The sequence below is a fragment of the Oncorhynchus gorbuscha genome, linkage group LG02 (genome assembly GCF_021184085.1).
Source record: "Oncorhynchus gorbuscha isolate QuinsamMale2020 ecotype Even-year linkage group LG02, OgorEven_v1.0, whole genome shotgun sequence".
Lineage (NCBI taxonomy): Eukaryota > Metazoa > Chordata > Actinopteri > Salmoniformes > Salmonidae > Oncorhynchus > Oncorhynchus gorbuscha.
The window spans coordinates 23596528-23612974 of record NC_060174.1 but is presented as its reverse complement, the minus strand read 5'-3'; the positions used below and the strand labels follow the sequence as shown (position 1 = coordinate 23612974).

Sequence of the window (16447 nt, the reverse complement as noted above, 5' to 3'; positions counted from 1 at the left end):
AGATGCAGTGCCTTAGACCGCTGCGCCACGCGGGAGCCCAATATAACTGACTCACTGTTCGAATAAAATACTTCTGCTTTTCTTCGCCTTTCTTTGCACACATCCAGAGCTCTGCCCCAGCTAGAGTGACATTGTTTAGGTAGATCCAAGAAAAATCTTTAACTATTTTTGCCTTTTTATAAACGTATTTCATTCAATTCTACGAATCTTTACCTTCGACTGGAGACACTAGTAGAATCTTTAATACCCCAAAAATTACAGGGTAGGCTACTCTGCTGACACTGACAAACTGAGGTAAATGAAAGCGACCTCGTCTTGGAGGAAGAAATTAATTGTTCTAAGAAACTGTCAAGGAGCACGGAGACACCCAATGATAAAGACAGTGAATATGAGCACTCACCGGGATATGGCCGATGCTCTACACTATAGTGCCAATAAGATGAGCTACTGTTCACTCAAACTATTGCGAGTTGAGAATTTTGATAGCGTAGCAAAAGACAGGTTTTTTTTTCTTTATCCTCTTGTGTTTTTCCAGCGATTTGTATTTTGAAATATTGCGGTAGGCCTAGGTCCATTATAGATGCTTTTCACTTACAACCAGCTATTTCATATGCTGCTCGCACTGTCCAACTAGAAAGCTTCCAGACTGTTGGTTATGCCATGACCTTGTGGTTTTAAAACAATCCAAATAGCAAGCTTCCAGACTGTTGGTTATGCCATGACCTTGTGGTTTTAAAACAATCCAAATAGAAAGCTTCCAGACTGTTGGTTATGCCATGACCTTGTGGTTTTAAAACAATCCAAATAGCAAGCTTCCAGACTGTTGGTTATGCCATGACCTTGTGGTTTTAAAACAATCCAAATAGCAAGCTTCCAGACTGTTGGTTATGCCATGACCTTGTGGTTTTAAAACAATCCAAATAGCAAGCTTCCAGACTGTTGGTTATGCCATGACCTTGTGGTTTTAAAACAATCCAAATAGAAAGCTTCCAGACTGTTGGTTATGCCATGACCTTGTGGTTTTAAAACAATCCAAATAGCAAGCTTCCAGACTGTTGGTTATGCCATGACCTTGTGGTTTTAAAACAATCCAAATAGCAAGCTTCCAGACTGTTGGTTATGCCATGACCTTGTGGTTTTAAAACAATCCAAATAGCAAGCTTCCAGACTGTTGGTTATGCCATGACCTTGTGGTTTTAAAACAATCCAAATAGCCAACCTTGTGGTTTTAAAACAATCCAAATAGAAAGCTTCCAGACTGTTGGTTATGCCATGACCTTGTGGTTTTAAAACAATCCAAATAGCAAGCTTCCAGACTGTTGGTTATGCCATGACCTTGTGGTTTTAAAACAATCCAAATAGAAAGCTTCCAGACTGTTGGTTATGCCATGACCTTGTGGTTTTAAAACAATCTAAAGCAACAAAGAAAAATAATAAGCTAATGATCCTCTGTGGCTAAATCATTTTCTCTGGTGTAGGGTTTTGAACGATTGTATTTATTATTGCGTAGACCGGAGAAATTATATAACTTTGCCAAGTTCAATTTACTTTAGGGGAAGTGATTCACATTTTTTGCTAGCTTACCAAATGACACCTGCATCTCTAGCTGTAGCCACCAAAAAACGAAGTGGGGGGAAAGTCTGCCACTCAACCACTCGTCCATCCAATGACATGACATCCTTCCAGCAGGTAGCGAGGCTCTGTGGTTTTAGCTTGCCAAACAAATAGCTACATATTCTCTCCACACCATGGAAAAATGTGTGGAATTGCAGGAAATTAACTTTAAAATGTTTTGCTCGCAGAGGGGGAGTGGTATGGATGTGGTTACGCAAACCCACGAGCCACTGCAGCCCCTCATGATGAGTTCAGGTTTTTGTGTGGCTCCCATCCCAATGAAAGTTGCCCATCCCAGCTCTACATCATGACATTTTTTTGTCAAATATAACCTCTTTTGTAAAACCTCTTATGAAGTTGGTTTTGAAGCATAAACTGTCAATTTTATATTTTTGACTGATATTATCATTGTCTGTTTATTTCATATTTACAAAGTAGTTAAAACACTGTCAGTTCCACTATTAGCTGCTAGCTAGTAGAAACGAAGACTGGGCTTTGAGGGCCATGCAGCCTTCTTCCGTCACACTGCCCCGGCCTGCAGATTGAATTTGTAAGGCATCTCAATGACACTGAGGCGCAAAGAGGACATTTACAATTGGCTGGCATTGAAGCCTGTCGAGGTTTGACTTTTCCCTGAATTACTGATGAGACTTTTGTGTTTTCTGTTTTGTTTATCTTTTCCTCTGTCAAGAAAAGGGTTCTCACACTATAAAAAAAACCTCTTCCAGTGAAAAAGAGAAGGGAGAAAAAAATGGTGCACCCATCTTTCAGTGGCGAGGACCATGTCTAATTGTCTCAGTAAAAAAATGAATAGAACGTCTGTAAGGGAGGGGGATAGACTCCTGCTGATAGGATGGCCATCAAAGTGCTGTTTTTTTGTTTTCCTGGTTGGTCCTAAATTTTGAGTCCATTTTGTGTTTTGTTTCCAAGATGTTCCTTTTTGGTAGAAGGGGAGGTAAATTCCATCAACAATTTTTATTATTTTTTCCCCCTGTGGCATTATGTGTTTTAATGACCTCAGAGGCCTGCTTAGGTCTGTTCTGGACTAATTAGCCTGGGCAGCTGGCGTGTTCTTAACAGCACAGAGGGTCCAGTGTGTGCTGGCAGCCATGCGTTTACCCGTGCCTGCAGTCTAGGGCCTCACCTCCCCCACTTCCCTCCATCCCCCCCTCCACTCCCAGGCTAGACCCAGAAAGAGTTAACCTGGAGAAAGTGTGGCCGCACCGTGCCTGCTGTCTAGGGCCTCCCCTCCCCCACTTCCCTCCATCCTCCCCTCCACTCCCAGGCTAGCCCCAGAAAGAGTTAACCTGGAGAAAGTGTGGCCGCACCGTGCCTGCAGTCTAGGGCCTCCCCTCCCCCACTTTCCTCCCCTCCACTCCCAGGCTAGCCCCAGAAAGAGTTAACCTGGAGAAAGTGTGGCCACACCGTGCCTGCAGTCTAGGGCCTCCCCTCCCACACTTCCCTCTATCCTCCCCTCCACTCCCAGGTAAGTCCCAGAAAGAGTTAACCTGGAGAAAGTGTGGCCGCACCGTGCCTGCAGTCTAGGGCCTCCCTTCCCCCACTTCCCTCCATCCTCCCCTCCACTCCCAGGCTAGCCCCAGAAAGAGTTGGAGAAAGTGTGGCCGCACCGTGGCTGGAATCCAGAAAATCCAAAAATCAACCAGCTGCACACTTAGTCCTTTGATGTGCTGCGCTGCAAGGCGAGCAGTGTATGTGGAATTGTCAGGATGTGGAGGAACATGACTCCATAGAAAGAGCAGTAATCTTACCTGGATTAGACTACGAAAGAAATGGAGAGGGAAGGAATGCCAGAGTTGGAGATTTTCTCCATTGCTGGTAAAAATAGCTGGGGTTTTTGGTGGTTACTCGGGTGAGCAGTCAAACAATGTCCTATAGTCCACTGAAAGCATAAATGCAAGGGGAAACAGATGTTTGAAAGGTATGTCATCCAATAAAAAGGTCTAATTACAACAGTGAAGAGAATTCATGCCTTACTCCTACGTAACCATGAGACGAGAAAGATCAACTCCAGCCCATCCTATGTTCAACCACGCTCCCAAGATTGTGTCTGCTTCCAAAGCACAACTGGTCATCCATATTTTAATTGGGTCACAGATAACGCTCTAATTAGGCCTAACTGCAAAATAACATATTTGCATTCCAAAGTCAGGAAAAAGTGTTTAAAACGGTAAATTTCCCTAAAACAGGGAATTCATAACATTCATGGCATACCACACAAGTTGTGTGAAGCTTCCAGGGAAGTCCAGTTGAGGTATTATATCTCTGCTAGCTGGGGCTGCTATAGAAACTATGGCTGCTGTTTTGTTGAGCATTATGACCTACCCTCTCCCCCTCAGTGTGTTACTGCAAACCTTTCTGAATATCCTACCAGTTCCCCTTTAAGACTTTCCACTGAGTTGTGCTTAGCCTTCTTAATCAGTGCTATATGCTGTCTTTATCTAGTGTCTTTATCCTAACAGACACACAGGTATAATGTTCCATAAAGAATGCTCGGCGTGAACCCAGTCCACCCCTCTAGTCTCTCTCTCTTAGCCATGTGGTCAGAGCAGTTTAGTGAGCTGGATTATCCTCCATCTCACCTTCTCCTCAAAAATGACACCATTTCTCTGTGGTGTCAAATTCTGCCTGTCCCCCTCATATTGTGCTGTCTGCAGTGTTTGTGAATAGATAAAGTATTTCACCCAACAATGTGCCAATTATTTATTTATTTTCATATTGTGAGAGCGGGAGGAAGTCAGTGAGTCGCTCCATCAGCTGTAGGAAACGAGGGACTGAATTACAGAAATGAATCAAGTGGACACCCCTCCAGGGCAGGCAGCCCTTGGAAGCAGCCTCAGCCCCATCTCCGTCTGCACACTCCAAGCTCCCTGGCCACACAGGAAGAGCTCAAGATGGGAACCACACCGTACAGAAAGTATTTGTTTTAAGAACTTCTTGGCAAAACAACATGCCACACTAATATGGCCGTCACTGCCAGAGCCGTCTGTGAATGCGTAGGTAGTATTTAGACATCAGCCGATATCTGTCGAAAGGGCCTAAGTTTGTATTCACTAGAGCGATCCAAAGTCATCTGTAAGACCACCAGATCTTATAAATTCAAGTTGCCATTGTTAAGTACCTGCTGTGAACAGGATATGCAAGTGTACTGGTGCCTTTGTGCTCAGTTCCTATAGGGTTTTACATTTACATTTAAGTCATTTAGCAGACGCTCTTATCCAGAGCGACTTGTTTTGTAAAGTGCTTGTGGACGGAATCGTTTTCATCCAGAGAAGTCAACTTTTCATTAGCATTTTTGTGTCCGAGCCACTTCGGCTTGTCTCCCACCAAAATAAAGACCTAGGGTTGGTTGGTTGTATGGAGTGATTAACACCAACGTGAACCCACTGATACCTCCATGTAAACTGAAATGGGACAAGCACACAGTGCTGATCTGTGTAGTGCTCAGTTTCTCCTAGAGTGGAATATGCTCATCATGTCACGTAGGAGTAGCCATAATAAGATGCCACACTCCAGAATTTTCAGTCAGACTGAAATATTTCCTGGAACTTACACCAGTTTGCTAAAATAAAAAACACAGGTCTATTTTCAGTGGCACAGTTTTGTGTAATAGTAATGCCGGGTCGGCTAGGATTCGTGTCGAGTGTAATTGCAGCCTTTTCAGAAATAAGCAGTTAAGTTCCCAGTAAAGGACACTCAGTTTCAGCTCTCTCTTTCTGCTCCTCATAAGACAGAGGCATGCTTTGGCACCACTCCCTATATCCGTTTACTTCATTTTCTAATGCAACCCTTGTGACTGGAATCCTATACTGTCACATTTATTCATTTAAATATGATATACTCTGCATGAATAAGGATTATTTGTGTTCTCCCACTTAGCAGAAGTTGTTTTTCCCCAGATAGAGATATTGACGGTCATGCTCCACAGTTAATGGTGATCTTTGAATATAAATAGCTTGTCAGTTTGCAGTTAGTTACATATGGAGTTTTATTGATTTTAAATGTCTCCATGATTTGGCATTGAAACAGTCTTGAAATTAGTGCTCTCAACAACTCTATGAAATACTATTGTCATTGTCAGTGCATTCTATCCAGTGTCAGTAACCTGCTCTGACCTGTTTGTGTGTTTTAAATTGTACCTTACCTCAGGTTATCAGGAATTAGATGTCATAACTCATATTGACACCTACAGCATCAATGGCAGGGATCATCAACTAGATAATTAAATCATTTGATTTGCTATTGTTTTTACAAAAAAATATCTGTTTGGTCAGTAAACTTTGGCAGCCAAATAAAATCCCCACCAGTTTCTTTCCGCCAATTGGGGAATCCTGATCTATGGGTGTGGGTAGATGCTTGTGTGTTACAGAACAAGAGCCGGAGGACAAACTTTCCCTTGGACAATTGCTTATGCCTAATCAGACAAATGCCTATCAGTTGCCGTTTCCTACCACTGTGACCTTGAGCAAAGCACCCATCTGCTCCACGGGTGCTGAAATGACAAACTTTTTTGCTCATACTTGGCAAAAGATACTGCTTGGGTTGCCCATCAATATTAAAACCCCCTCCTCTCCGTAAACCCAGGTGATTGATGTGGACGGCTCCAATAGGATGACCCTACTGGAGGACAAGCTACCCCACATCTTTGGCTTCACGCTGCTGGGCGACTACATCTACTGGACGGACTGGCAGAGGAGGAGCATCGAGAGGGTCCACAAGACCAACGCCATCCGAGAGATCATCATTGACCAGCTGCCTGATCTCATGGGACTCAAAGCTACCAGAGTCACTGAGGTTTCCGGTAAGAGAAAGAGGAAATTATGGGGTTTTATTGTTATTTGGATGTACACAGCTATAGTAGTGTAAGAAGTGTGTTTCATTTAAACTCAGCAAAAAAAGAAACATCCTCTCACTGTCAACTGTGTGTATTTTCAGCAAACTTTTTTTTTAACGTGTAAATATTTATGAACATAAGTTTCAACAACTGAGACATAAAGTTCCATAGATATGTGACGAACAGAAATTGAATAATGTTTCCCTGAACAAAGAGGGGGTCAAAAGTAACAGTCAGTATTTTGTGTGGCCACCAGCTGCATTAAGTACTGCAATCCATCTCCTCCTCATGGACTGCACCAGCTTTGCCAGTTCTTGCTGTGAGATGTTACCCCACTCTTCCACGAAGGCACCTGCAAGTTCCCAGACATTTCTGGGGGGAATGGCCCTAGCACTCACCCTCCAATACAACAGTTTCCCAGACGTGCTCAATGGGATTGAGATCTGGGCTCTTCGTTGGCCATGGCAGGACACTGATATTCCTGTCTTGCAGGAAATCACACACAGAACGAGCAGTATGGCTGGTGGCATTGTCATGCTGGTGGGTCATGTCAGGATGAGACTGCAGGAAGGGTACCACATGAGGGAGGAGGATGTCTTCTCAGTAACGCACAGCATTGAGATTGCCTGCAATGACAACAAGCTCAGTCCGATGATGCTGGAACACACTGCCCCAGACCATGACGGGCCCTCCACCACCGAGTACAGGCCATCGATGTAACACTCATTCCTTCGACTATAAACGTGAATCTGACCATCACCCCTGGTGTGACAAAACCGCGACTCATCAGTGAAGAGCACTTTTTGCCAGTCCTGTCTGGTCCAACGTCAGTAGGTTTGTGCCCATAGGCGACGTTGTTGCCGGTGATGTCTGGTGAGGACCTGCCTTACAACAGGCCTACAAGCCCTCAGTCCAGCCACTCTCAGCCTATTACGGACAGTCTGAGCACTGATTGAGTGCGTTCCTGGTGTAACTCCGGCAGTTGTTGTTGCCATCCTGTACCTGTCCCGCAGGTGTGATGTTTGGATGTACCGATCCTGTGCAGGTGTTGTTACACATGGTCTGCCACTGTGTGGATGATCAGCTGTCAGTCCTGTCTTCCTGTAGCGCTGTCTTCGGCGTCTCACGGTACGGACATTGCAATTTATTGCCCTGGCCACATCTGCAGTCCTCATGCCTCTATGCAGCATGCCTAAGGCACATTCACACAGATGAGCAGGGACCCTGGGCATCTTTCTTTTGGTTGTTTTTCAGAGTCAGTAGAAGGGCCTCTTTAGTATCCTAAGTTCTCATAACTGACCTTAATTGCCTACCATCTGTAAGCTGTTAGTGTCTTAACGACCGTTCCACAGGTGCATCTTCATTAATTATTTATGGTTCATTGAACACGCATGGAACAGTGTTTAAACCCTTTACAATTAAGATTATGATATTTACGAATTATCTTTAAAAGACACGGTCCTAAAAAAGACGTTTCTTTTTTTGCCGAGTTTAGGTAGTGACATAGTGTGGCGCACAATTGGCGAAGCATTGTTAGGATTTGGCCGGGGTAGGCAGTCATTGTAAATAAGAATTAATTCTTAACTGACTTGCCAAGTTAAAATAAAGGTTAAATATTTATTTTTTAATTTAAAGTTCTACAGTATTAAGTATGCAATAATTCTGAGTACTACTAGGGTAAATGTTTTCTTATGTATGATGTATTATCACAACTGACAGCTGTAAACAGTCCTTAAAGAGGACAGTACCAGACCTCCCGGTCTGCTGCAGCTAAACTGACCATGTCTCTCTCTATCCCTCTCTCCCTCAAAGGCACAAACGGCTGTGTGGAGGATAATGGCGGCTGCAGCCACCTGTGTTTCCACCGGCCCCAGGGCCTGCGCTGTGACTGTCCCATGGGCCTGGAGCTCCTCAGTGACATGAGGACATGCGTGGTGCCCGAGGCTTTCCTGCTCTTCACCAACCGGGCTGACATCCGCTCCATCTCCCTCGGGACCAACTCTAACGACGTTGCCATACCCCTCACTGGGGTCAAGGAGGCCTCCGCCCTCGACTTTGACGTCTCCGAGAACAGGATCTACTGGACTGACGTCAGCACCAAGGTGAGAATGACTCCTTTTCTCTGTCATTCTATTCTAGTAATTCGTTTTAGGGTTTGTTTTCTGTCATCTGGGTTAATTTAGCTATCGGGATGTTTTATTTATATTTAAGCTCCAGTCCTTTTTGGTTCATATTGAGCTCAGTGCCTGACTGTTGTACAAGAGTCTGACTCTACTCTACTGTCCTCCCTCCCTCAGACCATCAGCAGGGCCTTCATGAACGGCAGCTCTGTGGAGCATGTGATCGAGTTTGGGCTGGACTACCCAGAAGGCATGGCAGTAGACTGGATGGGCAGGAACGTGTACTGGGCCGACACAGGGACCAACCGCATAGAGGTGGCCCGGCTGGATGGACAATACCGGCAGGTCCTGGTGTGTAAGGACCTGGACAACCCTCGCTCCCTGGCCCTTAACCCTGCCAATGGGTAAGATTGACTGGGATCCAGCTCATCTGCATGACACAACTCACAGACCTGTCTGACTGGCATGAGCCTGGTATCAGATCGGTTTGAGCTGTCTTGCCAGCTTTGAACGTGTGAGAATATCCATAGGAGTTGGAATGGCAAGGCGGTACAAACGGATCTGAAACCAGGCTAGGCTGACGTCATCTGTTCACCAGTACCCATAGAGATGACTGTCTGGCTGGATGAATTCCCTTCGCATGATTCGTTCCCTCTGACTTTCTTAGGCAGGGAGTGTAGTGAGGTTGCATCAGTGGCACAGCACTGCGGCTTTCAAGTTTTAGTCACATGCACATGTACAGTGAAGTCTTTCTTGCAAGCTCTTTCCCAACAATGCAGTAAATCAATATCAGTAGTACTATATAATATAGCCGAACAAAAACACACGAGAAATAGAAATAAGAAGAACACGAGTAAGCTATATACAGGGTCAGTTCATGGTCCGTGCCAATACCATAGTTACAATGAGCAGGAATACAGTGTGGTAGAGGTAGATATGTATTGGGGTAAGGTGACTAGGCATCAGGATATGATAAAGGATATGAAGATAAGATAAACAGAGTAGTAGCAGCAGTGTGTATGCGTGATGCGTGTGTGTAGAGTCATTATGAATGTGTGCATGTTGTGTGTGAATACATTTGTGTGAGTGTATAGTCACAGAGTCAGTGCAAAAATAAAATAGAAGGGTCAATGCGGATAGTCTGTGTAGCCATTTTGTTAGCTATTTAGCAGTCTTATGACCTAGGAATAGAAGCTGTTTAGGAGCCTGTTGGTGTCAGACTTGTTGCTCTGGTACCACTTGCCGTGCGTAAGCAGAGAGAACCGTCTTTGGCTTGGGTGGCTTGTGTCTTTAGCAATTTTCACCACCTGATTTGGAGGTCCTGGATGGCAGGGAGCTGGGCCGCAGTGACGTACTGGGCTGTCCGTACCACCCTCTGTAGCGCCATATGATCAAGGGCAGTGCAGTTGCCAAACCAAGCAGTGATGCAGCCAGTCAAGATGCTCTCAATGGTGCAGCTGTAGAACTTTTTGAGGATCTGAGGGTCCAATCCAAATCTTTTCAACCCATTTTGAGGGAGTTAAGGTACTGTTGCGCCTTCATGACTGTGTGCGGACCATTTTAAGTACTTTAGTGATTTGGACACTGAGGAACTTGAAGCTCTCAACCAGCGCTCGATCAGCTCCCCCCCCGTTTCCTGTAGTCCACGATCAGCTCTTTGGTCTCTGACGTTGTTGTCCTGGCACCACATTGCCAAGTCACTAACCTCCTTTCTGTAGGCGTCTCATCGCTGCCGGTGAAAAGGCCTACCACTGTCATGTCGTCAGCTAACTTGATGATCGTGTTGGAGTTGGAGTAGTGCGTGACCATGCAGTCGTGGGTGAACAGTAGGGGACTAAGCACACACCCCTGTGGAGCCCCCATGTTGAGAGTCAGCGTGGCAAATGTGATGTTGCCTACCCTACCCTTACAGACGGAGACTTCTCCTCCATGTGAGGAGTTGTTAGTCGATACATGTGTGCCAACATGTCACAGCTTTTACATGTCACTCTGCAGGATGAAGTCATGTCCTGGAGCTGTCAAGAGTCATGCTTGTGGCTTCTGATGCATTTTTACCACCTAGCCTTAACCTTCAGCATGGTTTCCTTTCTCAGATACTGAACTGGGTTGAGTTCTACAGGTATTGTCCCCATTGCTGGGGCCGTTGCCATTTACCAGTCCATATTGACTTAGTTTGGGAATGCAGACATAGTCTTGGCTGGCATCAAATGTTTGGGGATATATGGGCTAGAGGTCGACCGATTATGATTAATACCGATTATTGGAGGACCAAAAAAAGCTGAAAAATCGGCCTATTAATTGGTATCGGCTTTTCTTGGTCATTATATATATATATGACAATTACAGCATTTCTGAATAAACACTTATTTTAACGTAATATAATACATCAAAATTAATTTAGTCTCAAAAAAATAATGAAACATGTTCAATTGGGTTTAAATAATGCAAAAACAATGTGTTGGAGAAGAAAGTAAAAGTGCAATATTTGCCATGTAAAAAAAGCTCATGTTTAAGTTCCTTGCTCAGAACATATGAAAGCTGGTGGTTCCTTTTAACATGAGTCTTCAATATTCCCAGGTAACAAGTTCTACGTTGTTCCATATTTTATCTAACGGGTGGCATCCCTAAGTCTAAATATTGCTGTTACATTGCACAACCTTCAATGTTATGTCATAATTATGTACAATTCTGGCAAATTAATTACCATCTTTGTTAAAAAGAAATGGTCTTCACACAGTTCGCCATGAGCCAGGCGGCCCAAACTGCTGCATATACCCTGACTCTGCTTGCACAGAACGCAAGAGAAATGACACAATTTCCCTAGTTAGAATAAATTCATGTTAGCGGGCAATATTAAGTAAATATGCAGGTTTAAAAATATATCCTTGTATTGATTTTAAGAATTGCATTGATGTTTATGGTTAGGTACACATTGGTGCAACGACAGTGCTTTTTTTTGCGAATGCGCTTGTTAAATCATCACACGTTTGGAGAAGTAGGCTGTGATTCGATGATAAATTAACAGGCACCGCATTGGTTATTTGCAACACCGGACAAGCTAGTTAAACTAGTAATATCATCAACCATGTGTAGTTAACCTCTAGCGTCGAGCAATCCCGTATCCGGGAGCGTAATCATAGCCTCAAGCTCATTACCATAACGCAACGTTAACTATTCATGAAAATCGAAAATGTGAGACAATATATTTATTTAATTTCAAGCTTAGCCTTTTGTTAACAACACTCATCTCAGATTTTCAAAATATGCTTTTCAACCATAGCTACACAAGCATTTGTGTAAGAGTATTGATAGCTGGCATAGCATTAAGCCTAGCATTCAGCAGGCAACATTTTCACAAAAACAAGAAAAGCATTCAAATAAAATAATTTACCTTTGAAGAACTTCGGATGTTTTCAATGAGGAGACTCTGTTAGATAGCAAATGTTGTTTTTCCAAAAATATTATTTGTGTAGGAGAAATCGCTCCGTTTTGTTCATCGCGTTTGGCTAAGAAAAAAACTGAAAATTCAGTCATTACAACGCCAAAAGTTTTTCCAAATGAACTCCATAATATCGACAGAAACATTTCAAACGTTGTTTAGAATCAATCCTCAAGGTGTTTTTCACATATCTATTCGATGATAAATCATTTGTGGCAGTTGGGTTTCTCCTCTGAAGCAAGTGGAAAAATGCACGCAGCTGGAGATTATGCAATAATTTCGACGGAGGACACCAAGCGGGCACCTGGTAAATGTAGTCTCTTATGGTCAATCTTCCAATGATATGCCTACAAATACGTCACAATGCTGCAGACACCTTGGGGAAACGACAGAAAGTGTAGGCTCATTCCTGGCGCATTCACAGCCATATAAGGAGACATTGGAACACAGCACTTTCAAAATCTGGGCCATTTCCTGTTTGAAATTTCATCTTGGTTTCACCTGTAGCATCAGTTCTGTGGCACTCACAGATAATATCTTTGCAGTTTTGGAAACGTCAGTGTTTTCTTTCCAAAGCTGTCAATTATATGCATAGTCGAGCATCTTTTCGTGACAAAATATCTTGTTTAAAACGGGAACGTTTTTTATCCCAAAATTAAAAGAGCACCCCCTATATCGAAGAAGTTAACAAGTGATTATGTTAAGAATATTTTTTAATACGATAAGTTTAATGCTAGCTAGCAATTTACCTTGGCTCCTTGCTGCTCTCGCGTAACAGGTGGTCAGCCTGCCACGCAGATTCCTTGTGGAGTGCAATGTAATCAGCCATAATCAGTGTCCAAAAATTACAGATGATTATGAATACTTGAAATCGGCAATAATTAATTGGCCATTACGATTAATCAGTCGACCTCTAATATGGACTCGTTCTACTATGTATAAAGCAGCTCTATGTGTCTCCTCAGCTACATGTATTGGACAGAGTGGGGAGGCAAGCCCAGGATCGCCAGGGCCCACATGGACGGCAGCAACATAATTACCCTAGTGGACAAAGTGGGCAGAGCCAACGGCCTCACCATCGACTACATCGACCAGAGACTCTACTGGACCGACCTGGACACCTGTATGATAGAGTCAACCAACATGCAAGGTAAACGCATACAGTAGTCAAGCTCTTCTCCAACCCCTCTGTTGTTTATGATTGATGATACATGATGAGCATAAAACTCTGTAATATTGCTGTGGTTGACAGCAATATTCATTCATGTCCATTCTCCTTTTCCACCCAATATTACTGTACAAATATATCATATTGCTGTGGTTAACATCAATATCCTCAGATCTTCAATCCATATATTGATAATCATGTTTCATCCAGGTCTGCAGAGGGAGATAGTGGCTGACGACCTCCCTCATCCGTTCGGTCTGACCCAGTACCGGGACTACATCTACTGGACAGACTGGAACTTGCGCAGCATCGAACGGGCCGACAAGCGCTCTGGGCTGAACCGCACCATGGTCCAGGGACGCCTGGAGTACGTCATGGACATCCTGGTCTTCCACTCCTCTCGCCAGGACGGTGCCAATGACTGCTCCCAGAACAACGGCAACTGTGCCCACCTGTGCCTGGCTTCGCCCTCCGGCTCCCAGTGCCGCTGTGCCTCCCACTACATCCTGGACTCAAACAGCAGGAACTGCAGCTGTGAGTAGAGAAATGACCAGGGCCGGCATTAACAGGGGGTTGTTGGGTTTATGTTTTTAGTTTGGTTCAGTGTTGTATTTAGTGTGTTGGTACAGTCAGTTTATTCTGTTTTGAGACATATGCACTAATCTCCTGTGGACATTTTACTGTAAGTTGGAAATTGAATCTCTCTGAAGAGTAGGCGAGTCAGTGTATTTTACAACGTCTTTGCTCTAGAAGGATGTATTGTCTTAATCAAATCCAGGTGTGTCTACAGCCCTTGGCCATGCAAAACCTCATAACATGTGTCTGTCTGAATCATACCATGAGCTGACCTCAGACTTTCACTGAGGCCTGATGTGGACAAGTGTTAGAAAGGAGGTTGCTGTGCACATATCACAGACTGAGCATTCCTCTGGTCTTGGCATGGGATGAAGGCCCTGTGTTCCTACATGTCTTTTTCTTTCTTACTGCTGCATACTTCCCTGGCTTCTGGGGACCACTGATTACTGCATTCTATTAAGCTGATTACAACATCCTGAGTCATGGAAAGGTTGGTAGGAGAGAGGGAGGAAGAAATGTAGAGGGAGGGGACAGAGGGAGTGAGCGAGATGGAGAGATTCAAATGTTTGGATTGGGCCTGTTAACCTCTGACCCCTCCCTCCCTCCAGCCCCCTCAAGCTTCCTCCTGTTCAGCCAGAAGGCCTCAATCAGCCGCATGGTTCTGGGTGAGCAGAGCCCCGACATCATCCTTCCCATCCACGTCCTCCGCAATGTCCGGGCCATCAGCTACGACCCCCTAGACCACCTGATCTACTGGGTGGACGGGCGGCAGAACATCAGGAGGGCCCGCGACGATGGCACACAGGTGAGTCATGCTGATAAAGAGGACCATATAATTACATACACACTTAAGATGCATATAGTATATTGTGTATATTAATGTTTTTCAATTATATTCTAGTTTACATGCATATAAAGTTGAGGGAGTTATAGAACTTAATTTAATTGACGTCAGTGCAGCCATCATGCACAAATACATTTGTTTGAACACTCGCATATCTTTTGTCGACAGTGTGAAACCTTTCACAATTATAGGCCCTTTCTCTCATTTAATATCTCTCTCCTTCATCCTCTTCCAGTCGTCAGTGGTGGTGTCCACCACTTCCACCCACCAGCAGCAGCCTGACAAACAGCCCCACGACCTGAGCCTGGACACCTACAGCCGTACTGTCTACTGGACTTGTGAGGCCACCAATACCATCAACCTCCAGCGCCTGGACGGAGATGCCGTGGGCGTGGTGCTGCGAGATGAACATGACAAACCCAGAGCCATTGTAGTCAACGCCGAAAAAGGGTGAGGAGGAAAGGGGGTGTTATATCAAAGAGGGGACTGGAAAACAAAGTGCTGCCTGGTTCATACTGTTACAGCTCGAGGCAACTTTTTTTGTGCAGATAGAGGCAGACTGACTCAATAACTGGATTTAGGGATGGCAACATTTCTATTTCAAATCTCCCAGGCTCGGTTTTCAAATCTACCCCGATTGTGGTGGACTTGGGAATGAAAATCCGAGGGACCTCACTCACTTGAAAGCTTTTGAAAATAAACAGGACTTCCAAAATAGTTCAGTGTCCCCTTATGAAATATTTTCAAGTGAGCGATGCCACTTGTATGTGTGTAAATATAGCAGTTGGCTGGCGGGCAGATCAGGGACTGGGTGTGGCACTCCTCCAAGCAGCAGAGTAATTAGTGGGTGATCAGGTGTTTAGTGATGTGGTGTTGACAATTTGACATAGGAGACTCTGTGGAACAGTGTTTATTTTCCTTCGATAGGGCAGGGAAGGAACCACAGCCCCAAGTAACTACGAGGCTGAGAATGTCAGGTCATGTGTGCAGCAGATGGTTGTGTTTACTGTTCTGCCTGCACTACTTTCTCCTCTCCAGTGGTGCAGTAGTATGGTCAGGGCCGTAGGTCAGGGCCTGGCAGGCTGCACTGTAATTGTGATGCTCATTGTCGATGCGGCCGTCCTCCATGTTCCGTTCTATTTGGGGCTCTCTATGTGGTTTGGCTTGGATGTGGCGGAGGTAACTTCTCTCATAGGAGTGACCCGGAGTAAACTAATCATCATGAGACGTTTAATCCCAAAAATCTCAAACTGAATATTGTTGGCAATCAGCTTGACAACTTTGATAATTTGACATGGTCTTGCATTTGTTTTTATCCGATTTGAAAGTTGCATTCAGTTGCTTGGGTCTCCATGGGCATGGAAAGCACTAAATAGACATTGAAAATATTTGGTCGAGCTCAGTACAGACAGTCTCAAAAGGTTACAGGTAGGTTGAAGAGCTGTGGGGTTCATTTGTTTTCTCCCACTTTCCCTTGAAGTGACGGCTTCTACATTTACTCAAAGCATTATGTTATTACATTAATACTTCAACTGATTACACTCAGACTGATATTTTTTTTTAATAGTTCCCTTTTAACTTGAAGAAGCAGAACCAAATTACAAACAGACGAGTGTTTGCGCAATAGCATTTCTTCCTTCAAGTCTTCTGTCTAAACAGGTGTTAAGGGAGGTTCTTATCAGAGCTGATAGAAGCTGGTGTGAGACGTAACAAACCGGGAAGGCCCACAGCCCGATAATAGCCTCTACTCCTCCAGGCTCTGAGAGGGGGGCCAACTTAACAGTCCTGCGCTCTTGTCTACACCCAGCACAGTACAATACAGGCTGCCCTGCCC

The 16447-nt window shown here is 44.4% G+C and overlaps 1 protein-coding gene across 1 annotated transcript in view; it reads left to right on the top strand.

The window, feature by feature from the left end:
- LOC123999421 (low-density lipoprotein receptor-related protein 5-like) overlaps positions 1–16447 on the top strand; it is an 80312-nt gene that overhangs the window by 50934 nt on the left and 12931 nt on the right. Inside the window, exons 9-15 of the mRNA XM_046305208.1 lie at positions 6217–6433; positions 8279–8568; positions 8764–8990; positions 12991–13175; positions 13404–13727; positions 14378–14574; positions 14849–15063. Of these exons, the coding sequence (XP_046161164.1) occupies positions 6217–6433; positions 8279–8568; positions 8764–8990; positions 12991–13175; positions 13404–13727; positions 14378–14574; positions 14849–15063 (1655 nt within the window). The remainder of the gene's footprint in view (positions 1–6216; positions 6434–8278; positions 8569–8763; positions 8991–12990; positions 13176–13403; positions 13728–14377; positions 14575–14848; positions 15064–16447) is intronic.